The sequence below is a fragment of the Mustela nivalis genome (assembly GCF_964662115.1).
Source record: "Mustela nivalis genome assembly, chromosome: 5".
Lineage (NCBI taxonomy): Eukaryota > Metazoa > Chordata > Mammalia > Carnivora > Mustelidae > Mustela > Mustela nivalis.
In genome coordinates, this window is record NC_139024.1 from 117,620,554 (window position 1) to 117,645,679 (window position 25,126).

General features: G+C 51.9%; 2 protein-coding genes and 1 long non-coding RNA gene across 5 annotated transcripts in view; 1 reads left to right on the plus strand and 2 right to left on the minus strand.

Annotated features, from left to right (window-relative positions):
* LOC309865733 overlaps positions 1 to 11,016 on the minus strand; it is a 19,734-nt gene extending 8,718 nt beyond the window's left edge. Inside the window, exons 1-3 of one of the 2 annotated variants that reach the window (XR_014312248.1) lie at positions 8,726 to 11,016; positions 7,030 to 7,207; positions 5,311 to 5,413 (exon numbers count right to left, since the gene is read on the minus strand). This is a non-coding gene — a long non-coding RNA (uncharacterized lncRNA). Of the gene's footprint in view, positions 1 to 3,785; positions 3,955 to 5,310; positions 5,414 to 7,029; positions 7,208 to 8,725 lie in introns of those variants that run through there. The other variant, XR_014312249.1, reaches the window with a different exon arrangement.
* UQCC2 (ubiquinol-cytochrome c reductase complex assembly factor 2) lies at positions 4,524 to 19,045 on the plus strand. Its single transcript, XM_082732462.1, has 4 exons — positions 4,524 to 4,743; positions 14,150 to 14,224; positions 15,272 to 15,341; positions 18,043 to 19,045. Exons 1-4 carry the CDS (start codon positions 4,606 to 4,608, stop codon positions 18,168 to 18,170), a joined length of 411 nt encoding a protein of 136 aa, XP_082588588.1. The 5' UTR covers positions 4,524 to 4,605; the 3' UTR covers positions 18,171 to 19,045.
* Positions 19,046 to 19,075: 30 nt separating this feature from the next.
* Positions 19,076 to 25,126, minus strand: part of ITPR3 (inositol 1,4,5-trisphosphate receptor type 3) — a 66,175-nt gene continuing 60,124 nt past the window's right edge. For both annotated transcript variants that reach the window (XM_082732449.1, XM_082732448.1), the window contains exons 51-58: positions 24,788 to 24,952; positions 24,427 to 24,619; positions 23,854 to 23,958; positions 23,639 to 23,766; positions 22,627 to 22,792; positions 21,876 to 22,036; positions 20,595 to 20,756; positions 19,076 to 19,917 (exon numbers count right to left, since the gene is read on the minus strand). In XM_082732449.1, coding sequence (XP_082588575.1) covers positions 19,849 to 19,917; positions 20,595 to 20,756; positions 21,876 to 22,036; positions 22,627 to 22,792; positions 23,639 to 23,766; positions 23,854 to 23,958; positions 24,427 to 24,619; positions 24,788 to 24,952 — 1,149 coding nt within the window. In that variant the 3' untranslated portion in view covers positions 19,076 to 19,848. The remainder of the gene's footprint in view (positions 19,918 to 20,594; positions 20,757 to 21,875; positions 22,037 to 22,626; positions 22,793 to 23,638; positions 23,767 to 23,853; positions 23,959 to 24,426; positions 24,620 to 24,787; positions 24,953 to 25,126) is intronic.

Sequence of the window (25,126 nt, forward strand, 5' to 3'; positions counted from 1 at the left end):
TGATGCAATGTCATCAGGAAGCCCTGGGCCTCTGGGCAGCACCCTGGCAGGTCCCATCACTCTTTCCAGCTGCACAGAGCCTTGTAGCCCATGCTGGAAAGGGCAGGAAGCAGGCTCATAAAACAAAAGGCATGGCAGGACCACTCATCAGCAGCTCTTCAAAATGATCTAAACTTCTGACTTTTTATTTAAATCTGCATTCACTGTGGCCAAAAACATAAAACAGAAGATGAGGGAAAGAACCAGAATGAAGGCTTGGGTGCCAAGAACTAGAGGGGAGGGAGGGAGGCATAGACAGCCCTGGGACAATACCAAGTTGAGTGCCAGCCAGGCAGGCTGACTTGCAGCCAGGTTGGGTCCTTTTCATTATGCATCGCTCAGAACTTCTCCCTTCTGTTATGAGGCTGCCGTAAAATGGGACAGGAGCTTCGAGAGCTAATCCGAGGACCAAATCCAGACATCTACCTGCTCCCGATGTGCCCTTCACCTTTCTCCCTCAGACCTCTAGAGAGGAGTGTCTCACGGGGGCAGGTGGGGAGACCCGGGTCCAGACTCTGACGTGACCTGTTCTCTTCAGAGGCATTTAGTGGGAGAGCCTCTGTCAGGGCCTGTTGTCAGAGAGTGGCTAGTGTTCTACAGGGACCCGGAGTGGCAGGGCCACTCCTTGAAATGGGCGACAGGGAAGGCCTCTCTGAAGGGACATCCACTAGAGTGAAAGGAGTGAGGCAGGGCCTAAGGCAGATGACAGATGACTCCAACAAGTGGTGGGGCTTTTTGGTACGCTGGGCTGAGCTTTAGGCCACTGTGAGCCTACCCTGGAACACCGTGAACACCTCTGAGTCTTGAAAAACAGCTCCCCTCCAGACAAAGGCAGCTATCTCCCACTGGCCTGCCCCTTCCGGTTCAACTTTATGCGGGGGCAGGAACCTAACTTCTCCCTTGCAAGTCCACGCCCATTTTTTATGGTAACAGCTGGAATGGGCAGCCGATCATTTCCTCCGGTTGAATAAGTTGAAAGAAGAAAAATCAGGCAGTCGTGCCCCACAATACAGCTAAGTATTTAATTCGTTTTGAATGTTTACATTATTAACACCAGCATTACAAAACGGTATTTTTACTTTCAATGTGCAATGATTTAAATGTGCTATTCAGTGTCTCAATTACTGGGATCGTTAGAACTTGAAACACTGAAGCCGTGCTCCCTCCCGGAGATGCCTGTTTCTATAAAGAGCTACCAAAGGACTCCACGGAGCTGAAATACCCGCCCCATTCCAAATGGATCCCGAGGTACAGCCCTGGTGGGGGACTTCAAGAAGCCAGGGGAGCTTGCATTCAGTGTAGAATGAGTGACAGTCAGCAGGTGGGTGTTAAATGGTCATCAACTCCCTGGGGACTGGCCCTGCCAAACCATATTCCAGGCGGTGCCTATAAATGTGTCCAGAAGGATGCTGGGTGACTGACAAGCCAGTGGGCCTGGACTCTGGCTCCAAACACCCACACACATGAGAAGGTGGGGGTGGGGCGGGGCACAGGTAACACAAGACTGGAGAGGGCCCTAGAGCCCCTTAGGAAACTATAATGCATCCCAAAAGACGCCATTCACGCAGCTCCTGTGATGATACTGAAGGGGCATCCTGATGGCGGGGGTGAGAGTGTAGGCTCTGGAGTCAGTTGGCTGGGGTTCGAGTCCAGGTTCCGTCACTTACCACCCAGTGACCTTGGCAAGTCCGCATCCTCTCTTTACCTGAGTCATCACCTCTGTAAAATGGGGATAATAGCAGTCCTTCTCTCTGAGAGCCATTTCAAGCACGAATGAGTCACTACTGTATGAGGCATTTAGAACAGAGTCTGACACAGAGCAAATAGTCAGGTGTCACTTTATCATTAGAATGCCTGTTTTTTTAAGACAAAGAACTGAAGATCAGAGAGATTAAATAACCTATCATACGCTGGCTGTTCTGAAGGCTTCTGTGCTCCCTCTGCCGGGAAGCCACTCTTGCCCCTTCTGTGACTAGGGTCTCTCTCATACACAGGCCTCCTCCAGACCACCCAGACCCACCCCTGCCCCAATCGCTGTGGACCCAGCACCCTGCTTTGAATCTCTCCCTAGCACTTATTGTATCTGAAATTATCTTACTCATTTACTAAATGACTTAATATATATAAAACACTGTTATTATCATTATTATAGGTCTGTTCAGTTGTTGTCTGTCTCCACCCACTTACATGTAAACCCCACGGGATCTGGGCCCTCGCCTGTCCTGTCCACCACTGGGAAGGAGCTCAGGGGCTGCTTCATGGGTGTGTAACCTCTGCAGTCACACAGTGCTCTGAACTCCAAAGAGCCCCACACTTGGCTTAATGCTCCATGGTTACTGTCTCAAAATTCCTTTTTTTTTTTTTTAAGAGATTTTATTTATTTGAGAGAGAGCATGCAAGAAAGCACAAGGGGGGGGGGCTACGCAAAGGAAGAGGGAGAGGGAGTAGCAGACTCCCCACTGATAAGGGAGCTCTACACAGGGCTCAATCCCAGGATACCAAGATCATGACCTGAGCCAAAGGCAAATGTTTAACTGACCAAGCTATCCAGGTGCCCCTGTCTTGAAATTCTTACTATTTTAACAAGGACCTTTCTATTTTCACCTTCTACTGGGCCTCCACAAATTACACAGATAGTGTAATCAATGAATGGATGAAGGAATGAATGGGCAAGCCCACATTCCAACCCAGGTCTGTAAGACTCCAAGGCCTCACTCCTGAACCACCAAACCAAACAAGCCTCCAGTGGAGATAAGAGAGGTGGGCAGGGCAGTCTGAACCGGGAACAACCACAACTCACCTAGAAGAAGCTGTGCTGTGGAGGGGAGAGCCTTAGAAGGAGACACTGACTTGAGTTTCCCGGATGTCTAGTTGTTCTTCTCAACCTCTCATTTCACTTGTGCCTCAAGTGGAGTAAAGACCATTTGCTGCCACCTCAAGATACTCCTCCTCTCACTGAAGAGAGAGGGATCTCAGTCCCTGCGTCCTAGGGACACTGTCAGCCAACAAGGTGCTCTTCAAAGCCACAGCTGTGGTCAGGCCTCAAGCAGAATGACCAGGCCTCTAGGCACTCAGCACAGCCCTAGGCGCCTGGAACTTGACAGTAAACAGGTATAATCCTTGACCTTTAGGTCTCATGGCAGCCATCAAAACTTCGCGGCTAAACAGCTAATGAGGAAGATAGAGCTGGGAGGTACTGCTGGACTGGGAACGAAGGCGGGGCTGCCTCCCCAAAAGCCTCATTTTCTACTCCTCCTGAGCTCTCCTAACCTCAGGCAGGTACTACTCCCTGAACTCATTTACCTCAAGTGGACATTGCACACCCCAGATCCCCAGAGGTTCTCATTCAATAATAGGTCTTTACTCTTATGGCCTTCAGAACACTTCAAAGCTGATCCTTGTTAAAACCACCCATTTATCTTTCCTCAGATTAAACCCCTTCCTCCTCTTCTCTCTCCCATTCCTCCCCCAGGCCTGGCTCTTGCTGCTCAAGAACCTTTCATTCCCTCTTATCCAGATCCTAACCATCCTTCATGGTCTGGCCCAAATGCCATCTCCTGAAGAAGCCATCTCCAATCTTTCTCCCCTTATTCCCCTGAACAGCTAGAAGTAGTATCTCTTTCTCCAAACTCCCCAGCATTCTCTGACACTTCCATTAAAGTCCTTGTCACTTTGAACTTGTATTCGGGTTGTCTATCCACTACTCAACAGTCCACTCCTTGAAGGCAAGAGTCTCCTGGATTTACCTTTACAAAGTAGGCAGGTAAGAAGGAAGAGGTTTGGGGAAAGCTGGGTGTTGTATGCATCGGATGGTCCTGGCTCAAAGCAGGATAGTGAAGACAGAGCCCGACTCAGCTTAAGGAAACTGGTGGGGGTATCTTGAAAAGAAAAATGATGACATCCCACATGATGCTGCAGCTGGAGATGTATAAGAAAAGAATTGGTAAAACAAGTTTCCCAGGCTGAATCAACCCAGCTGACTTTGCTCAAGCTGGGAAATCTGTGCCTCCCAGGGACACGTGCTCAGTGTGGGGAGGGGAGCTCTGAACGATACTGAAGGGCTGGGGACAGAGGAACTAGAGCTAAGAAGCAGTACCTAGTGGTAATGACAAGCACAGGGGCTGCGATAGGAGAGATAGGGAGGCGAACGTGATTAAATTGCGCGTGCTATGTGATTAAATTCATACACATCTTCATCGAATAACAACCTGTATTTACATGCAAATGTATTCGTTTATGCAAATTCGCAGAGCACTCGGAGGAAGTTTGTTAGTCTGGAGCTTGTGCAAGCATTGAAAAAAGAGAAGCAAACCTGTCTCTGGGGTACACCGCGTCTGACGGGCCCCTGGGAGCTGAGCCGGTTCCAGGAGGAGTAACACTGAATTAGCTCAGCTCGCAGAGACAGGAGAGCAGCGCCCCTCTCCGGAGAGCGCGCGGGCGCCCGCGAACTCACGCATGCTCACTCCTTCTTTCCTACTTCCCCCGGGAAACTGGCGAGCCTATGTGCGCAAGCGCCAACTTTCGCTCCGACTCCTCCCTCAAGGGCGGGGACAAACGGGGCCCAAAATGGCGGCCAGCCGCTACCGGCGTTTCCTTAAGCTCTGTGAGGAATGGCCAGTGGACGAGACCAAACGGGGCCGGGACTTGGGCGCTTACCTGCGGCAGCGGGTAGCACAGGCCTTTCGGGAGGGAGAGAACACCCAGGTGACCGGACTGTGGGGTCCGTCTGCAGCGGGGTGGCGGTTGGGGCGAGGGGCGGAAAGGACGAGGCACGGGCGGGGCTGACGAGCGGGCAAGCAGTGGGGTCCACGCATGCGCGAGCCTTCCCTCCTTGGCCGCACGTGCGCGCGGCCCCTCCTGTACACCCCACCACCCCTCCCGGAACTTCAGAGAGCGACGACCCAGCCTTTTATTCAGTGTTCTCCTCTGGCTGCACTGTGGAATTACTGAAGATGCTTTTAAAAAATATAGGTGTCCGGAACCGTACAGCCTTATTGAATTAGAACCTCTGGGGTTGGGGCCTTGTGCTCAATATTTGGTAACTTTCACCAGCTGATTCTGGGTGCAGCCAGAGTTGAGATGGTGTCTGTCGCAGGCTTAGAGCTTCCCTGACATGGTGCTGTTACCTCGCAGTGTTGTGCAGTGACTGAACCAAACCTCAAGGTCCTCTGCAGGGCCCCAGCTAAGCCTTTGTGTGCTCTCTGGGCCCCTGTAAGTCCATGCAGCAGGTTTGGACCTCAACCCCCGCCCCTGTGTGAGTCATGACCCTACCTTCTCGCTCTCCTCCAGGTTGGTGCTAGGGCGGCTGTGGGCCTCATTCATACACAGTTCATACTCTTCGATCACCGCCATGTGCTGGGAACTGTGCTAGGTGCTGGGGGAGACAGCAGTGAATTAGAAGAGGTCGTGTCCTCTTCTGTCCTCTTCAGTTTCAATTGAAGTTGAAGTTTACATTCTCGTCTGGGACACAGTAAGCAAGTAGACAATGGTAAGAGAGTCCAGATCAGTCCTGTGTTGGATGTCAAATAGAGTAGCATGATAAAAGAGTAATACTGGTTCTGATACAGAAGGCCTGGCCCAGAAGGTGACACATAGATGACGCATGAAGAAGATGAGCTGGCTGTACACTTGGTGGGAAGGGCATTCCAGGCAAAGGTCCTAGGCAGGAAGCAGACTGGCATGTTAAGGAACAGAAAGGAAGCCAGAGTGGCTGAAGGGGAGTGAGTGAGATGGAGTTGCTAAGAGTTGAGGTCAGAGGAGGACAAGAGCCAGGCGCAATAGGGTGTTAACAGGCTCTGGTTAGGAGTTGGATTTTATCATAAGGGCGGTGAGAAGCCATTGGGGAGATTTGTGAAAACTGACGTGACCTAATTTATTTGTTTTAAAAGATCATTCTGGTTGCATGTGGTGAATGGATTATAGCGGGCAAGGATAGGAACAAGGCAGCTGGAGAAAAGGCTACTCTGGCAAGAAATAATAGTGGTTTGGATGAAGGAGGCAGCACAGGAGACGGAGTGGTGCACTGTGAAGGTTGCTTCAGTGAGACTTGCTAATATAGTGGATGTGACGTAAAGGGGTAAAGAAACCAATGAGAACATCTAGATTTTTTTGGCCTGAGCAACTGGGTGGGAGGAGGTGCCGTTTACTGGGACGAGAAAGACTAGATGAGGAGCAGGTGTGGGAAGAACGTCTTGAGTTCGGTGTTAGACATGTTAAATTTGAGATGCCAAGTGGACTTACCTCCAAGTGAAAATGTCAAGGAGGCAGTGAGATATTTGAGCCTGGGGCTCAGGCAAGAGGTCAGAGGTAGGAAATACGATACATAAACACACAACCTGAAGAAATGACTTTTGCCAAAGTTGGCCACTACCTGTCAAAGCAGGAACATGTTTTTTTGCAGCTTAGCCCCAACAAAGAGCCAAGCCAGACCACCTCCAGGAGCAAGAACATGCCCAGTGGTATCATTGAAACCAAAGTTCAGACTTGGGGGAGGCCATGGATGAAGTGCCTGGCTATGGGCTTGGGGAAGGAGTGAGGGGCCACTACGCTGACACACCTTTTACAGTGGCCTTCACTGTTCTGACATAAATCAAGATCTTGAAGGCAAGAATTGTTATCTAGTTCCAACTTTACAAACTCCGTAGACTTTTCTAGGGCTCTGCTCCCTACGTATTTTTAGTGTGAGCCTCCTGGGACTAGAGAGGGTGCCATTTATTTTCTCCCCCCGCGCCAGTGTCTAGCATGGTTCTTGGCACATAAAGGACAACCAGTAAATGTCTGGATGAACAGATTGAATAAATGATCGGTTATGACTCATGATACAAAAATCATTTCAATACAGTTGCAGGTGTGGCAGAGCTAGGTAGAGAGAAATAGCGAAGAGTGAGAAGGAATAGTTCTGTGTCCTGAGTGGTGAGAATTTGAAAGCTTGCTGTGTGCGGGGACTCCAGAAGGGGGACAGAACCTGGTCCTTACCGTCAAGAAACTTACCAGTCAGGTAGACATGCAATTTACTGGACTGAGATTCAGATGGTGATGGTGATAGCAGCCAGCAGGGAGGCAGGCAGAGACCTGAGGAGGTGAGAGAGTGCGACGTTTGCCTACTTGACTTAGTGTTAGAGGACCCAGAAAAGCTTTCTCTTTTGGAGTTGTCATCTTTTGTCATCACCTGGGGAGATAGTTCTAATTAGCCAAAGGCCCACCGAGACTTGAGTCATAGTTTTAAATGCAAGTCATGGCTTTGTTGATGGTTCTGGAGCCGCTGATGAATGCATCCCTAGTAAAGCAAACCAGTATATGATGGGGGCAGCAAGCCCATTACTCAGGACCATTGTCATGGTACCTCATCCTCGTGGCACCTGAGAATGCTCCTGGGCTTAGTAAATCTTGGTGATCATTTGTAGAGGGAGCAGCCCCTTGCCAGAACGGAAAACAGCACTGTGAGTCACTCCCACTGACACCCCGGATCATTTATAAAGCTTGAGAAAGAAAGGAGGTTCTGCTAAACTCTTCATGAAGCTGGCAGCCGGCAGCGAGCATTAGACCCAGCTGGCCGATGGGTGGGGAGCTCCTCCTTGGTTATGCCAGTTGCCAGAAAGATCAGACTAGAGGTGGACGCAGCTCTGCTCCCCAGCCTCCTTGTTCCTGTCGAGGAGAGAGGCAGGCAGTCCTGTCGACCTCCTGGCTTCCTGCATGTTAACAGTACCACTGAACACATGGCCTGGCATGCTTTTGCAGGCATATTCTCATTTAATTTAATCCTCAGTGCAGCTGAGGAAGGTGGCCATCATTTAATTCCCATTTTGCAGACAAGGAAACAAAATCAGAAACCTAAAACAACTTACTCAGGGTTCTCGGGGAATCAGTGGCGAGACAAGTAAGCAACAGAGCCAGCTGTGCCAGTCCTGATCCAGCGTTGCTTCCTTGGTGCCTCCTCTTCCCTCAGCTGCCTTTTCTCCCGAGTTCTTTCTTGCTGAAAAGACCCCTTGTTCCGTGGACATGAAGCCACCACCCCTTTTCCCTCATGCCCTCTTCAAGCCAATGACAGCTTTACCAAAGAAGTAAAATATCTCCTGCTTGTTTACCTACCTGCTTTGCTTTGCCCCAGCCACGACCCCCCTCGTACAGATTGGAAGAAAGATGACCCTCAGGTAGGATATCAGTGCAGAAGGGCCTGACTCACTAGAAAACAAATCAGTCATTCAGACTTGAATGCAGAGTACAAAAACCTCCGCCTCCATTAATACCACTTCACTTTGCCCTTTGGGGAGCCTCACGGTCCACCCAGAACCCACCAAGAAGGAGGCGATGGTGGGAAGCAGGAACACACTTAACACCTCTTACACCCTTGGGCCTTTTGTGCAGTATTTTGAAAGTTAATAGTTATGGGTTTTGCCCCTTCTGAATGCAGTTTCTTCAAGGAAACACGTCCCCTGCAGCACCAAGCGCTCAATAAAAGAATCACGACGTGGGGGCAGGTGGAAAACAACTCTGATTGTTGACTTAAGTACAGGGAAAGGGGCCAGTCCTTCTCATGAGTTCTTTAGGTGCACAGGCAGCTTCCTGAAAGATCCCTGACTGCACACCCACACCCACTAATCTAGCATGGGGCATGGCTCTGGGGAACAGCTTGGAAACACGGCCACCCAGGAAGGGGCTCACCCACCAGTGAGTTCTTGCATCATACCTTTAAATCCTATCAGCCTCTTTTGAGAAAAGTTGAACGGTGTCTTGGGTTTGCAGTAATGTAAGTGATAGTTTCAGGTCTCGGGAGAGTGTAAAGGTTGTATGTAATTCTGTTGTCTCGGTCACCAGGCGAAGCCCTGGACTCTGGCTTTCCTCAGTGTGGCAGGGAGCCAGCTCCATCCACCATTGCCTGGCCGGTGCTGGTTTCGGGGACAGCACCTCAGCCATGCCCATGCCCCGCTCTGTGGGGCCCCAGAAGGCCAGTGTCCGAGGCATGGCCTAAGGACAGATGGTGCTATTTTTAGCTACAATCTGGAACCCACTGCAAAACTGGAGTTGTGAGGAGACTCATCTGTGAGAGGGAATGCAGACGTCTCCATCTTTTTCCTCCTCTCCCAGTTCCAGGCAGAGCTAGAGCGACCCAAGGTAGTGTTTAGGCTACGGGATGGCAACTTTCTGTGCTCAGTTAAAGATACAGGTGCTCGTCCTCCTAGAGGCATAAATTAGGGACCCCTTTAGGTGGGTCCCTGCTTTACTTGGAGCCCTGTGGGTCTGCCTCTTGCCTCCCTGATGAGTGACAGGCAGGTGTGTGAGGTCTTCACTGTCCTCCGATCATTCATGCCAGCCCGTGTTCTGCTTCTCACCACACGGAAGCCTGTGCCCTGGCCTCCCATTGCCTCCCAAATGGGCTGCCGTGCAAGTGGTTCTTAACCTCAGAATCTAGTGCACCGTGGACACCACCGCCCAAAATGCACAAGGCTTGCCAAGATTTGCTGCCCCTGCCCCAACCCCGGCCCTTGAAGCACTCCTTGGCTCAGCTTAAGACCCTGCTTTGCCTAAAACATCCTTGTCCCCTGCTTTTTCACACGTCCTCCAGCCATTCCTCAGATCCCCATTCCACCCACCCCCAGCTCCTTGCTCTGCGCACTGTGGGACTCTGGCTCTCCCTCTGAACTGTCACTGCGCTGAAACTCAAGACCCCTGCCAGCCCTGCCCTGTCAGCCAGGCCTGGTGACCTGCTCCCACCCCTGATGTCCTGTATCCTGGTACTCAGTTACACGCTACCCCTGGGGCCATGTTTGATATTTAACGCATGCCTGACTTGTCTCCTCTACTTGATTTCCAATTTCTCCAGGGTCGAGGCTGGGTCTTTATTGTCCCCTCGCAGCCCCCCAGCAGAGCACTCTGCCTAGTAGGTGCTCAAGAAATAGATTTGCACTAGAATTGAAGGGGGCAGGCTCCCATAACGGAATGAACTCATTTCAGAAGTTCATTACCAAGCCATGAAAACCTTTTTCATAGATCCTCCTGGACCAAATCCAGCTCTACCTTAATTAGCAAAGCAATTTGCAACACCCTTTCCCAAAAGTGCTTATGCGTCCCTTTGTGTGACTAGAATCCGGGCCACTGTGTGGACCGATTGCAGTCACCACCCAAAATTCAATTTTGAAAATCGAAATCAGTGCCTGCGGCACTGATGTAGATTTGTATGTATAAAAGTTTAATATGGTAAAGAGAAATTTACTGACGACTGAGCAGGGGAAATGCAAAAGGAGCAAAAATAGAGCTATAAAGGACACTATGTCAGTTGAACATCTATTTCATTCACATTTAGGGAGCAGAGCTGAATTTTTCATAATGTCCCACGGCTGCCTTCTTCAAACCCACAGCTGCTATTAGTTCTAAAATGTCCGTAATCTCATTAGGTGTGAATGCAAAATCAGGTAATTTAAAGCTTGTATATAAGAATATTTCTAAAAGTGCACAGAACATTTCATCAGGCAAACTGTATATTTCCAAATTCAGAAACATTTTTGCTGGAGTCTGTGAATAAAGTGTAGGATGTAGGAGTGTGGCAAGGCTTCTGGAATCAGACAGATATTTCTACCAATAATCCTTTTAAATGGTAAATAAGACTTTTTTTTGTGGGGAGCTTGGGTTGGATGTGCCCGGGACTGGAATTGGCTGGAGCTGCATCTGCCCTTAGGCAGTCACACCTGGCCAGAAATGAGCACTCCGGCCTCTCATCACCTCCTCATCACCTCCTTGGAGCTGCTCTTACAGCCTCATATGCACACCTTCTGGCCTCAGATAAGAGGTTGGGTGACCAATTCATTTTTTGGTGTTTGGTTCTTGTTAGGTGTTTGGTTCCTTCTCGGATTGTTAATGGAGCACGGGGCATTATATAAAATATCTAGGAGGCTGTGTCGTAAATACTGAAGGAATTTTAAGAGGTTGAGGGAGCTCAGACCATCCCATTGTTTTTACATTCAGACCCTATGCTCTTTGCCCTCCTAGGAGCAGTGCTCTACAGGGGTGACCCGGGCCTCCTTCTGTGCCCCTGCAGAGACAGGAAGGAAGAGGATACCTCATTCTCTCAAGGCTTTAGTAGGAGGTTTCCGAGTTGCCCCATGGTCACCATTAGAGAAGTTGGAGGAGAAGCAGGAGGGGAACTTGCGTGGAGTGATCTCCCATGCCTCCATTACTTCCATGCCTAGCCACACCCCGGGGGTCACATCGGTGAGGAAAACACTGATCTGCTGAGGACACCCTCACTGCCTTATCTCCCCCACGGTTGTGCTTTCTAGCCGACCCCCTGCCTGCAGAGCCCCCGCTTCCTTCAGGTAGCCCCTGCTCGTCCTCAGCCATGACCCTCCCGCTGGCCGGTCTCCCCTGGCAGTGTCCATAGCAGTCCTCGTTGCACTGCCACCAGGATTACCTGTCCCCAGGGCTGTCCTGAACACTTCCGCTCTTCCCCTTGTAGTCCGTGAGGTGGAGACAGGCATTGCCTGCCGGAACTGTTCACTACCACTAACACTAAGAAAAGCGAATCACTCACATTGATCAGCGTCCCAGGCCCCAACTTCAGAGCAATCCAGGCATCGCCTCGTTTTTCCTCACACCGCCTTCAGAAATAGGGACTATTATTATCTTTCCTTTTAAAAGGTTAAGTTGGCGGGTATGCTTCAAAAATGTCAGTGCTTGAAAGACGAAAGGCCGGGGAACCGTCCCGGCTGAAAGGAGAAAGCTACATGACAGATAAATGCTGTTGGTGATCCTGGGCCAAAAGGAAATTTTTTTTTTTAATGTAAGGATTATAACGGAAACAATGGACAGAACTGGAATATGGATGATGAACTAGATAAAAGTGTTGCATCAATGTCAGGTGTCCTGAATTTGATCACTGAACCGTGGTTATGTAAGAGAAATGCCCTTGTTCTCAGGAAACCCACGGAAATATTATGGCACGAAGGAGCGTCACGCTCCAACTTACTCTCAAATGGATCAGAAGGAAAATACGTATATATAGAGAGAGTGATAAAGCAAATGTGGCAGGTTTTTTCTAAAGTGTGGGGGACGGGGAGATTGCATGATTTGCCCAGCATCCTGGGTCTGATAAGTGAAGGAGCCAAGATTCCAAGGCAGGAGGTGTGACTCCACTGCTCTTCACAGCCATGGAGACCTGCTCATACACAGGGCCGAGCACACTGCAGGTTCTTGGTGCGTGGTTTTTTGTTTTTTTTTTTAAAGATTTTCTCTCTTTTCCTTTTTTTTTTTTTTTTAAAGATTTTATTTATTTGACAGATCACAAGCAGGCGGGGAAGCAGCTTCCCACTGAGCAGAGAGCCCGATGCGGGGCTTGATCCCAGGACCCTGAGACCATGACCTGAGCCGAAGGCAGAGGCTCAACCCACTGAGCCACCCAGGCGCCCCTTAGTGCCTTATTTTTAAATTTGTAAGTGAGCCCATCCACACAAGGATGAAGACCGCAGGCAAAAGATGAAATGGCACGATTTTCTTTTGATAATTGACATAATATTTAAAACTTGGTGCTGGCGTTATTCTGTTTCCTTTTGTGTCTCGCACACTCTGTTCTCCCTTCCGTGTTAGCTCGTGGTTATGCACGTTCCACTGAAACCACAATGTTTGAAATGCTTTCCTCTGAAGTGTGTGCTGCAGAATTCAGTTCCAGCTGGACTTCCCCTCTCCCCCGCCCCAAGAACGCTGCCCTACAGGGCTCAGGACCCAGTCCCAGCCTTAGGTTTTTCCATCCCTTCCTTTTGTTCAGCCCTCTGCACCAGTCCACCCAAGTAATGCTTCAGCGAACCCTGGCTACCTCCTCAGCCCCAAATCCTCTCTCTTCTGATGTGGCTACCTGGGCCTTGTCGTGGTGAGTGGCCTGAACCCGGGGATGGATCAAGTAAAATTACATGATGGATTGTCTTTTTTTGGTTGGCTGTGAAAGGGGGGACCTCATTTGACACGTGCACAGAGGCAGAAACAGAGCGACCTTATTAAAACAATTAATTACTTATTTATTTCTGCTTTGCCTTCTTCGAGAAAGGATTTAAGTTGGAAAAATCCATCATTTGAATTCTAGGGAAAAACATAAACGAGAAAGTTTTTTTTTCAGGGGAACTTTCAGAATTCTTGGAATCGTGCAAGGAACCATAGGTAAAATAATAGGGCAGAAGGAAGGGAAAACTAAAAAGTGGGATGAACAGGCAAACCACCTCACGTCTACACGTGTCCATGTTTCTTGCAGTTTCCAGCAAGGGCACCAGGGTGTCCTGATTTTTTTCCCTCTATTTGCAAGGCCTCAGTGTTTGCGCCCTTTCCTTTCTAGCAGGACCTAATTGGACTCTCCCTCTGGATTCTTAATTCAACTATCTCATCTTTAACTACTGCCTTCATCATGTTTCTTTCCTTGTAAAATTGTAATGGCTCACCATAGATGAAAGCGCAGACGATTTTTTTTTTTTTGCCTTTCATAAAAGAGTATTTAATACATTTTATATTGAAGGTTTAATTCAAAAAACTCTTGCTCTTTCTTCCACCCAAGCTCTTACTGCATATTCAGGCCATCAGCCAGACTGATCTGGTGTGAAACATAGACAGCATCCGGGTCTCTTGCTCACACTATCCCTCCACCTAGAAGGCCTCACCGCTCTCGCTTCTGCTCCCCAACTCCTGTGCATCCTTCAGAACCCAGCTCAGTCTCACTCTCACCATACGCTGGTCCTATGAATCACCCCCCCCCCGACCCTGGTTGCTTCCCACACCACCATGAGGTTCACCCTTCTGATACTATATTTTCATTGCCGTGGCTCCACTGCCGCTGGTGTGGTGGTCCACTAGTCACAGATGCTCAACAAACATTTGTTTGCCATTGATGGAGTTTTTCCGCAGGCTGGGGAGTGGATGAGGTCAAGCCATCACGGAAAGGTGATTTCTAATAGCTTTCTCATCACTGGAGCTGGAGGCCAAGTTGGCTTCCCAGGGAGGGGAGAAACTGGTGCTAAGCAGCAGGCTGCTTCATTTGCATTGCGGAAGCGGGGTCCTAACTGGAGGTGCAGACGCAGGGCAGGGTGGAAGCGAAGCCGGCTTGTTTGCTTACTTCCTTGGGGGTCTCTTTGTTTTTCAGATTGCAGAGCCTGAGGCCTGTGATCAGATGTATGAGAGCCTAGCACGACTTCATTCAAACTATTACAAACACAAGGTGAGTGGGTCAGTCTTTTTTTTTTTTTTTAAAGATTTTATTTATTTATTTGACAGAGATCACAAGTAGGCAGAGAAGCAGGCAGAGAGAGAGAGGAGGAAGCAGGCTCCCTGCTGAGCAGAGAGCCCGATGTGGGGCTTGATCCCAGGACCCTGAGATCATGACCTGAGCCGAAGGCAGCGGCTTAACCCACTGAGCCACCCAGGCGCCCGGGTCAGTCTTTTTTATATCCCCAGCCCTCAGACTGGAAATGACCAATGAGAGTGAGTGAAAAATCTGATTATATGGTGCTTTGTGAAGAAGTGTGGTTTTGCGCCTTTTAAATGCAACCAGTAATTTCAACGAAGCCAACAAGGGCGCCTGGTAGAGGCTTTTAGGTCACCTAAATAAAAGCTATTTATAATTTTGAATAACAGCCATGTGTTTTATAGACCAGTGTGTGCTCCGGGTGTATCTGACGCCTGTTGAGCCTTACCCGTTATTTTCCCATCTTCTCTGATGGAGCTGGCATTTCCCCACATTCGTGATAAAGATGGGTGCTTCGGGAACGTCCTGTCAGACAAAGCTGGGCTTTTCCTCAGCCCTGATGTGATTACTGTCAAATTCCGTTCAGCGTGGTTTTCCCCAGACTGGAACAATGTGTTCAGTAACTCTCTAGAGATACACACACCAAATGCCTAGCCTAGAGGGAAAAGGGATTTCTTCTAAATCCTCGCAACTCAGAGTGGGGTCTGTGAGCAGCCATGCACGCATCTCCCTGCTCCTGCCCCCAACTGGTTAGAAATGCAGAATTGGGGGGACCACAACCAGACTTCCTAAATCACACAGGCTTTTCCCCCCCAGGCTTTTTGGATCCATTCAGGCGAGGCCAAGTTTTTGACCTCTAGGTGGCGCCGCTCTTCTAGCAGGGCCCCAGGCTTGCGGAGGCCCACGCTGGGGAACTGTGCAGAAGAGTAAGGCTTCTCAAGGATCATCAGGTCTCTGACGTTTTGCTGCAGAACTAATCTCTCCCCCACCTTCTCTGTCCTTTCTGCCCCGTGTGACCAGTACCCTCGGCCCAGAGACACAAGCTTCAGTGGCCTCTCTGTGGAAGAGTACAAGCTGATCCTGTCCACAGGTATTGACAGCCCCGCTGCCCTTTCTGGTCGGTTTGCAAATGATTCTTTGAGTTCGAGCAGCCAAGGGGATTGTCTAATAAGACCACGCTGCATGAGCGTATGGAAAGTCTTGTGGAATAGCCTAGAGGAAAATCTGAAGCTTGAGGGCTCATGCTTTTTGGCCATGGAATATGAAGAAGGTCAAAGGCATTATTTTAAATAAGAAAATCCATATTTAGAGCTTTTAAATTCAAGCCTGGGCAGCGGGGAACAGGGGAATTCATATTTGCCAAATGGAAGTAGTTGAAATCAGGATGGAAGGAAAATAATTTTATTTTTATGGTCCTAAGGGGGCTTTATAAACAATGAGGGTTTTAATTAAAACAAAAAGCCATTCAATAAACTTGTATGGGGATATCCGTTGAAGAGTTATCTGACCCAGGGGACGTGGTTTGTGGGTTAGATATGGGTTTAACTAGGTACATTTGGGAGTTGTTGACAAACCTCAATTAACAGAGAAGGAAATACCTTGCCTAGCCGTCCCCTCCTTACTTCCCCATATCCATTGTCACCAAAAGGGGAGTTGAGGGTAGTGGCAAGGGGAGCCTGGGTTGAAGTAGGGAGGGTCTGGAAAATTACTATTTTTATTGCCAAGGATACCATATACAAAAATAGGCTAACCTTTTCTGCAAGGGCACGGCCCTGAAATATTTGCCTTCTGGTACCCTAGAAACTTCTCTTTCCTATTCCTCTGACAGCCTTTCAGTGATTGAGTTTTGGGGATTTGGCCTTCCAGAGAACGCTTAACCTTCTGAACAGAAGTGGTATCACCTGCTATCGTATGTCAGCTCTGATCCTATTTTTGTTACAGTACTCTGGAAAACTGGGGTAAAGATATTTTGGCCAGGCAGAATTACTTTATCGACAGTTTTTAAAAATACGTACATAAATGTATTCCCCTGTCCCTAGGCCCATGCAGTTACCAGCAATGATGCATTGTGTCACTCTGAGGGCCCCAGAGGGTTTGAACAAAGTTTGAACTTGAAATTAGAATGGAAATAAGTTCCAGAGGCCCAGCCTCCGCCCTTAGCCTCTGGACACATCTGCGAGTGGGGCAGGGGGGTGAGGAAGGGGCGACAGACTCGGCAGCAAAGGACGGGGAGTTGGAAGACTTCCACCACTGACCTGTGGTTCCAACTTGTTGTGGCTGGGAGCTCGACTCTGGGAAATTTGCTGATAATTTGTTTTCACAATAAGCCTCATATGTTTTTGTTGCAACTGTTTGGCACAAGCTCCTGATTGTTTCTTCTAACACGGCAAGAATACACACCTTACAGTATTTGAGGGCTTGGCGAGTCCGAAATGTGGCCAAGGTCTCTCTGGGCCCAAGTGTGTTCCCCTGGGCTTGGGGTCATGGTAGACTCTGAGAGAGTCCTCGTGGCTCGCAAGTGGGCGGGGACCCCTCAGCCTCCCACTTTGTGCCCACAAGACAACCTAGACTTCTGGAAAGATTTCAGTATGGGATGTTGGGCTCATGGCTGAGGTAGAGCGTATGTCCTCATTTAGTCAAGAGCCCATCGACCATAAATGTAAGTTGCCTTTTTGTTCAGAAAAGCTCTTCTTTTTTCTTCTCCAGAAGTTTTGTTAACCAAGGAAAATCTAGGCTATGAAATTAAAACAATACTATGTGAAAATCTAAATTTACAGTACAGATAAAATTAGGCAGCATAGAACTTTAGCCCTAGAGAGCCTTTAGCTGGGTGGTTGGTTGGCGGGGGGGGGGGGGGGGGGGGTTTGCAAATCTGCCACATCTGGAGACATTTTTAGATGTCCCTGCTCAGGGCCTGGTAGGGGGGCTGCTACTGACATCTAGTGGGGAGAGGCCAAGTTGCTGCTAAACGTCTTAGAGTGAGCAGGTCAGCCCCACAACAAAGGACTTGGTGACCCAAAATGTCAGTAGCACCGAGACTGAGAAAGCTGGTTTTGGGGTCTCTGGGATGTGTGTGTTGTGTGTGTGTCCTTAAACAAGGGCCCCACTAGCTCTCACCAACCAGCTCCCTGCCACCTTCATAGCTGAGAAGATGGCCAGCTTTTCCTGAGTGCAGGCCAAGCGCCAAGCAGATTTTCCTCTTACTTTCTTTAGTCCACAACTTTGGAGGCGGGTGTTTTGACCTCCACCTTACAGATGAGGATTCTGAGGCTAACAGGGTTGAATCATTTGTGGCCCAGTGAGATGATCGGTGGGGATCCCGGGTCCATCTCCCGCTGCCCCCCGCCCTGGGCCTGCTCAAGCCCACAGCATATGGTGGGCCCACTCTGCCCGGCTTCATGTCCCAGCTCTGCCGCTTCTGAGCTGTGTGACCTGAGCAAGTTACCTGGCCTCCCTCAGCCTTAATTTCCACATCTCAGAAGTGGAGACAGTAAGGCCTGCCAAGTTTTAAGAGGAGGCCTCTGGGCCCATGGGATGTGTCGCTGATGGGATGGTGCCATTTCTTTGCTGGTCCTGTGGAACCGGGCAGCGGGGGGTGGGGGGCATGTAGATGTGGGCAGAGGGCACAGTAAGTCACAGGGTGCTTCGTGTGGGCCTGCTACGCAGGTACTCCCTCTCACAGACCACGCTGTGTAAAAATCAAGGTGTGCTCAGATGGCAAGAGCCCGTGGGGCCAATTTACATAATCATATTGCCGACTTCAGTCTATTTCTTGTGTTCCCCTCTTGCAGACACCTTGGAAGAGTTTAAGGAAATGAATAAAGGCATGTGGAAGAAACTGCAGGAGAAGTTTGCCCCCAGGAATCCCGAGGAGAAGCAGAAGGCCTGGGCTCGGCCCTTATCTCGCCCGCGCACCTAAGTGTGGAGTCTTGTACATTGTCATCATAAATAAAACTGCCCTAATTTCCCCATCGTCACAGTTTGGGAATCTCCTCAGCCTCACAAGAAGGAAGCCCTTGCTGCACTAAAGAAAGCTGCCTGAGAAGGGATGCCATCGAGCATCCGCCCTGCCCGCCGGTCAGGGTAGGGAAGTCTCCAGAAGAGAGGAAATGTGGGTCTCTGTCTGGGCCGGAGAAGGGAAGGTGCCGGGACCTCTGGGCAAGGTGCTTCCTGCGCAGCCAGGGGAGCCCCACCTGCCAGCGGGGTTCTGGCTGGCTCCTGGCGAAAATCTCAGGCTCGCTTTTGTTGTAAGAGCTCCTGGGGGAGAGCCAGAAATAGTGGTAAATATCGAAGAAGGCATCCTGTTGCCAGCAGAGAGCAGCAGGAGGTGGTGTCGCGGAGAGATGAGAAAAGCCGGCTTGGCCCTCATTCCCACTGACTGACTCAGAAGGACGGAGCCCAGTCCTCTGCTCCTGACCTTGCAGAAAACCCATGTTCCTGGTTGGCTTAAGGGCCAGAGTAAAGCTACGGACGGGCCTTGGCCAGGCGGGGCCTCAGATCACTGGGCTTCAGCCCTCTGGGCAGGTTGTGTGGGAGGTCACAGGACAAAAACCCCTGGGGCCGGAGCCACACGGGGTCACCTTATTATTCCACAGAACCTTAGCTCTTCCGTAAATGTTCATGTTCCCCACTTGAGCTTTCTTCTGTTAAGCACAGAGCTGAGAGAAGGGATAGGGCAGGGGCTGATGGCACCCCTCAGGGGGAAGTGAACATTAGCTCTTAACCCCATCTGTACCTAGACTCCTCAGTGTGTGCTGAAGTACAAACAATAAAATACACCCAGTTCCCCTGCAACACAGTTCTCCGCATCCTTTCCCCACAGTCTGGAGTTCTATTAATTTATTTAAGGCAATTAACATATTAGTTCTTAGGCCAAAGGATTTGTAAAATGTTACACCAAGAGATAAAACAAGCAGTCCAAAACCAGCCACTCAAACACACCCAGGCCCTGTCATGTGGGCCAGCGATTGTTGTCAGCAGGCCTACTAGGAAGGGGCAGGTCCCAGGAGCAAGGCTCTTCATCCTCAGGTCAGTCTCCCTGGGGCAGAGCCAGAGTGGTGGCCTGAACGGTGAGGTCTTCGTGCTGTCCACAGCAGATTCGAGGCCTAGGCATGGCCCCCTTTGAATAAGTTAAATACCAGCACTAAAATCACTAGCAACGGCAGCATTACGGCACCTCCCTGGGGCGCGGGCAGAGGCCAAAATGTAGTGCTTAGAACAGAGAGGGGACCCCACTCCTAACGACCCCCACAAGGAGGAACACAGGAATGTCAGTTACTGCTTTAAGGGACAAAGCGATTGTCTTTCAAGACGGCTTCTCTTCCTCTAAGGCATTAAGGTAAGCGGAGTCCCAGGGACGTTCTGAATTGTCTCTAAGGGCTCTAGGCAGGACTGGCAGCCCCATGGCCCCCCAAACCGCACCGGCCAGAGCCTGGGATGGCTCGGGGGTGTCTGGCAGAGTGGGATCTGGAGGCCAAGTGGGCCCCTGGCCTGGAGAGGCTGGCAAACTGGCTGGGCCCCCTGACCCACAGGAAGGGGCAGCATTCCAGTCGCCGCTGTCCGTGATGACCATCCCCCATCGGGGCTTCCAGCGGCTCTCAGCGGCTCATGCAGTTCTGGACGTCCACGAAGCCCAGGCGTTGCCTGCGTTTCCGCTGCTCTGTCATCTAGGATTAAACGGGCCCACGCGTCCGGTCAGGGAGCCTGGCTCTCACTCCCACCGTGGGCACCGGGGAGGGGCCAGTGCCCGCCCCCCACCCCCTGCCTAGTGGGCCCAGCTGCTGTTCAGCGCTGGAAGCAGGCCAAGGCCCCCCCAGGGTGCACTGAGGATGTCAGCCCCAAACCCTTGTCCTCAATTAGTGCATCACGAACCCCTGATGTGGTGCAGCTGGGGAACCACCCCACCTAAAAGAGGGGCTGCCTAACCTCATTTAGCCACTGCCAGATGGCGAGGAGGATGCTCCGGGCAAGAGGGGACCTTGGCAAGTGGAAGAATGCCCTGACCTCCCTTATCACCAGTGAGCCCTTCAGACAGCCTCCCTAGCAGCTGCCAGGGGTGAGGTGGGGAGTGAGGGGGAAAGACCTCTCACACCTCTACCAGGTGTCCACTTGGCCCTTTCTTCCAGGGGCTCACAGACAGGAGCTGCCAACCTCAAGTCTGGTTTTCCATGAGGGAGAAAGTGTCTCTGAAACCTTCAGTCTTCCACCCCAGACCCAAGAAGGAAAGGAAGGGGTGTGAAGGCCCCAGCACCCTCCCCCTCTCCCCCGTGGCAGGCTGGGCTGTGACCCCACCCCCAGTGAGCCTCTGAAGCTGGGGACCCCAAGGGTGGGACTGGGTACACACCTGCTCCTTGAGCTCGTTGAGCTGGGCAGTGAGGTGGGACACAAGCTTCATGGTGGAGTTGAGCTTGTCCTGAAGAATCCGGATCTCATTCTGCTCCCCTTCCCCCTCATTGCACACTAGGGACATGGCCCTCATCCGGGGGAACCAGTCCAGGTTCTTGTTCTGAAAAAGGTCCCCCACGGGATGAGCAAGCTGGGCCCAGCCTAGGACGGCCTCGTTTAGAAAAGCAATAAGGGAGGGGAGCCTGCTGTCACACCCTGGACAAATTACTCCCCGGGGACTTGTCAGGGGAAAATCTGAACCGACTGGGGTTCTCTCTGACCCTGGGCAGGGCGGAGAGACCAGTGCCCTGGGACAGGCTAACTTCCGTTCCACAGCCTCAAGTCTCACTGCTATCAGCACCGTCTGTTTTTACTCTCCTGACACCCCACGAGAGGAGGAGGGGGGCCTCTGCACCAGACCCCGAAGCTCCTTCCTTCCGCCCTGCCCCGTCTGCCCCTCGTGCTCCACACCCCAGGAAGATTCGAGTCAGACACATGGCTCATCGAGCAAGGGGAGGGTCTGCCGAGGACAGCTGGCATCTGATGTGTCTGAGAGGCAAGGCCACATTTCCCAGGATGGGGGAGGAGGGGAAGGGGGCCACCAGGTGTCTGGCTCCTTGTCACAAGCTGGGAGTTCTCAGACCATCAGATAAACCTGTACTCAAAGATCAAATTATAGACTTAAGAAATAGTAGAACTCCCCCATTTCTCCCCAACTAAATAGGTCTTTCCTTTTAGCCTGCAATTTACCCATTGTGCGGTGATTAGAAGCTGCACTACATCTGATGGAATGGACGGGCTTCCTCTTCCCGAAACACTATGAGACCTTTTTTTAATTATTATTATTTTTCACTGCTGTCACTGCCTCCCTCACTACAGAAATTGGACAGATTATCTCTGATCCCTCCTAGATCTGATAGTTGCAAGTTATCCCAGCCTCCCTCTCAGCCTAGACCATCCAAAGCTTTTGGGAAGCTGCCATTCCTCTCGCCGAGCTGGAAAAGGCCCCTTGAGAACGTCCACAGAGCAGCAGCCGGGTGGAATCCCCTGATTCCTCAGTATCGGGCAACCAAGGGCCTGGGGAACCCCGTGCACGTCCTTTGGGGCTGACAGGTTTGCTGTGGGCTTTTCCCGGACAACTGAGCCTGTGAAGGAGAGCTCAGAGGCCTCTCCAGCCTTCCCACAAGTGTTCCCAGATATCCCACCCCAGTGGCCATGGTTGCTGTCTCCAGGGCCACACCTTGATCATCTGGGCCACATAGCTCTCGGGCCCCGTGTAGTCTGTCTTGTTTTTCACACGGACTAGCACGATGAAGTACAGGTAGTTCCACATGTTGTGTTCGAACTTGATGTGCTCCTCAAAGGATACCGTCTTGTTATCAAACTTGTCTCTCTCCAACCCTGAGGGTGTGGGGGGTGAGGATGAGACCGTCAGCCTCCCACAGCCATCACGGGGCTCCCTGGTCGAGCAGATACCGCCTCTGGGTGCAGTGGGGGGGCATCTGGTCTCAGGCTGATGGGTCTGGTAAACACATGTGACAGCCCACCCCGGCCTATGTAGATCACTTCTATTTAAGGCTCTAGGCACTTAGCCGTGGAGAGCCCTCCCCCCCCCCCCCCCCCCGCCGCCACAGCTGCAGCCCTCCACAGGCCAAGGACTGAGGCAGCCAGCTTTCCGAGCCCAGGGGGAGGAAACAGGGATAGCTGAGAAGGAATCTTGTCCCGCAGGTGCCACTGGCTCCTCTGCCTGGGGTGAGGGGACTAGCACCTCAAACCACGAGTGGGAAAAGCTTTGGACAGAGACCAGAGAGCTTCGGTTTCCTCTGAAGCTCTTTCCCACTCCCTTCTATTACCCCAAGCTCAGGCAGGGTCCTGTTCTCCCCAGGGATAGGAGGAGCAAACCGCCATCAAGCTGTCAGCCCCCCGGGGACCGTGGGAACCAGGGAAGGGCCCAACTGAGGCCGCCCCAAGGGGCAAGAGCAGGGCCTCACCACAGATGAAGCACGTGGTCTTGAGAATCTCTTCCTTCTTCTGCTTCTCGCTGCGCAGATCGGCGAAGGTGTCGATGATCACTCCGAAGATGAGGTTCAGCACAATGATGATGACGATGAAGAAGAACAGGAGGTCGTAGACCACCCGGGCTGGGAAGAGAGACTCCTGCAGGGGGTGGGCAGGGCCCAGTTCACCCAAGCAGGCCAGACTCAGGCTGGGAGAGGTCGGGGCCAGGACGGAGGGGAATGAAGGCCCCCAGCTCCTACAGCCCTAAAGGCAGCAATGCTGACCCAGCTTCACTCCCACAACCTTGTCACTGCAGCTGCAGGCCTGGACTGCGGGTCAGGAAAGAGCGGACTCAGGATACCAGCTAGGCCTGAGCCCTGTGGACATAGCTTGGCGTGGGGCACTAAGGTTGCAGGTGGAGGCTTGTCTCTGCCCCCGATTTTTGCATGGGGGCAGAGCCAGCTCCAAACTCCTCTGCCCTGCCCTGGGGATGCCTGGCCTCACACATTCTAGAACTTTCGCCAGGAAGCGGCTTCTCGCCCCCACGTGACTGGGGAAGACTGGCTACTGGTAATGCCTGAGCCAAACCCTGAGGCCTCCTCATGGAGCTGACTCAGCTTCCCCGCCCTGCCCACCCCCCTGTGGGTGAGGGCTCTGCCTCACAGATGAAGCCAGTGTAGCGGGGGATCCGCCTGACATCTGACTCACACCTTCCCTAGCCTGGGCAAAGCTTGATTGCCAAGGTCTCTCCTGAGAGCAACCATGGTGAGCTGGTGGGATGTGGGAGCAGAGGGGGGCGTTTCTCAACATCCACGTGACTGCACGCTGACTGGTGGGAGAGCAGGGAAAGTGGACGCCTGACGGGGGCTTGAGACACTGAAGACTGGGTGGCTTCGGGGACCAAGCTGCTCTGCCAGCCCATGACCCCATGGCAGGACCTCACCGTGGCTGACTGGGCCAGGGCTTGGGCCGCATGGATCTGGGAGCAGGGCAAGGGATGCTCACGTCTTTGGAGGGCTTTCGGAGAATGTCGCCCACGCCGCCACCATTGCGCAGCCCGTGATTCATGACAGTGACGATGCACATCAGCAAAGTGTCACAGGCCCGCTCCGTGCTCTCCAGCTCTCCGTTCCCTACACACGGAGCGTGTGCTCAGACCCAGGCCGAGCCCCCTGCCTCTGTGCCTCCTTCCCCAGGCTCCTGAAACACACTGCCCTCACCTTCCGGGACCTCAGGCACCGAGACCCCCGAGACACAGTTCAGCTTGTCCCCACTGCATGTACCCATGAGCGTGGCAGCTCCATGTGGCATCCCCAGGGGGCTGGCTAGAAAGGACACAGAGGAGGTCACCAGGATAAGGACACAGCAGGCCTTACCATTCCCCTGGTTGTGTCCCTAGCATCATACCCTCCACGAACCCTTCCATCCTGTGAGCTACCAACTCTGCCAGACGACAAGGGAAGGGTCTTTGTGCCCTTGCCCCCACTGGGCTGTGCACAAAGGGCAGAAGGGGGGTCTGCACCTCTGAGCCTGGCACATAGGCAGTCCCAGCAAATACCGAGTTGAACACGAACGCCGGGGTCTGTAAGCAAGAGGCTCTCCCACCCCCCTCAGTCTGTGCCAGGCAAGAGAGAGGCAGAATGGTGTGAGCCAGACCTCCCTGGAACCCAAGAGGAGAAACTGAGGCACGGAGCCTGGTGGAGAAGCACTCCCAGGGCCTGGGCCTGACATAGGTCATTCGTGGACCACGCCCCCCAAGCTCCCACTTCCGCCAAGGAGAGGAGCCGTCAGACCTCCAGAGTGATTGCCCGGCAGCCGGTCGACCTCGAGGATGAAGTCGTCCTTGAGGAAGAGGAAGCCAACGATGGAGAAGAGGTAGACAAGGATGAGGGCCAGTAGGGCAGTCAGCAGGATGGAGCGGCCATTGCGAGTCACGCTCTTAATGACGTTGAACAGTGTCTCCTCACGGTAGATGAGGTCAAAGAGCTGCCGGGCAGGGACAGGGCCATGGGACCTGGGCCTGTGGGACCGCAGGTGCCGCTGGATCCCAGGGCTGCCCTGCTTCCACTGGTTTCCCACAGGCTCTTCCAGAAGCTTGAGGGGAGCCCCGATCACTCCCACACCCCTGCCAGTACCTGCCCCCAGCAGGCTCACCAGGATACTGTAGAAGAGCTCGTGGACAAAGAGGCCCAGGACACTAGTCAGGATGTAGCCCACATGGTATAGGAACTCCATGTCCATGACCATGGCCTTATAGCCCCGGATGAAGGTACCGCGGTTGCCCACGAAGCTCACCACAAAGACAATCTTGTTGGTCAGCTGGAGGCATGGACAGGGCAGTGGGATCAGTGTCCCACCACCCACCCCGGATCTCCACTCCCTGCTGCTGGGCCTGCCCCGGGCCACCCTGCCTTGCTCCAAGTATGCTTTATTTCCAGCTGCCAGGAACTGTCATCACATTACAAATCTTTGACGTCTACGGTGTGAACAGTG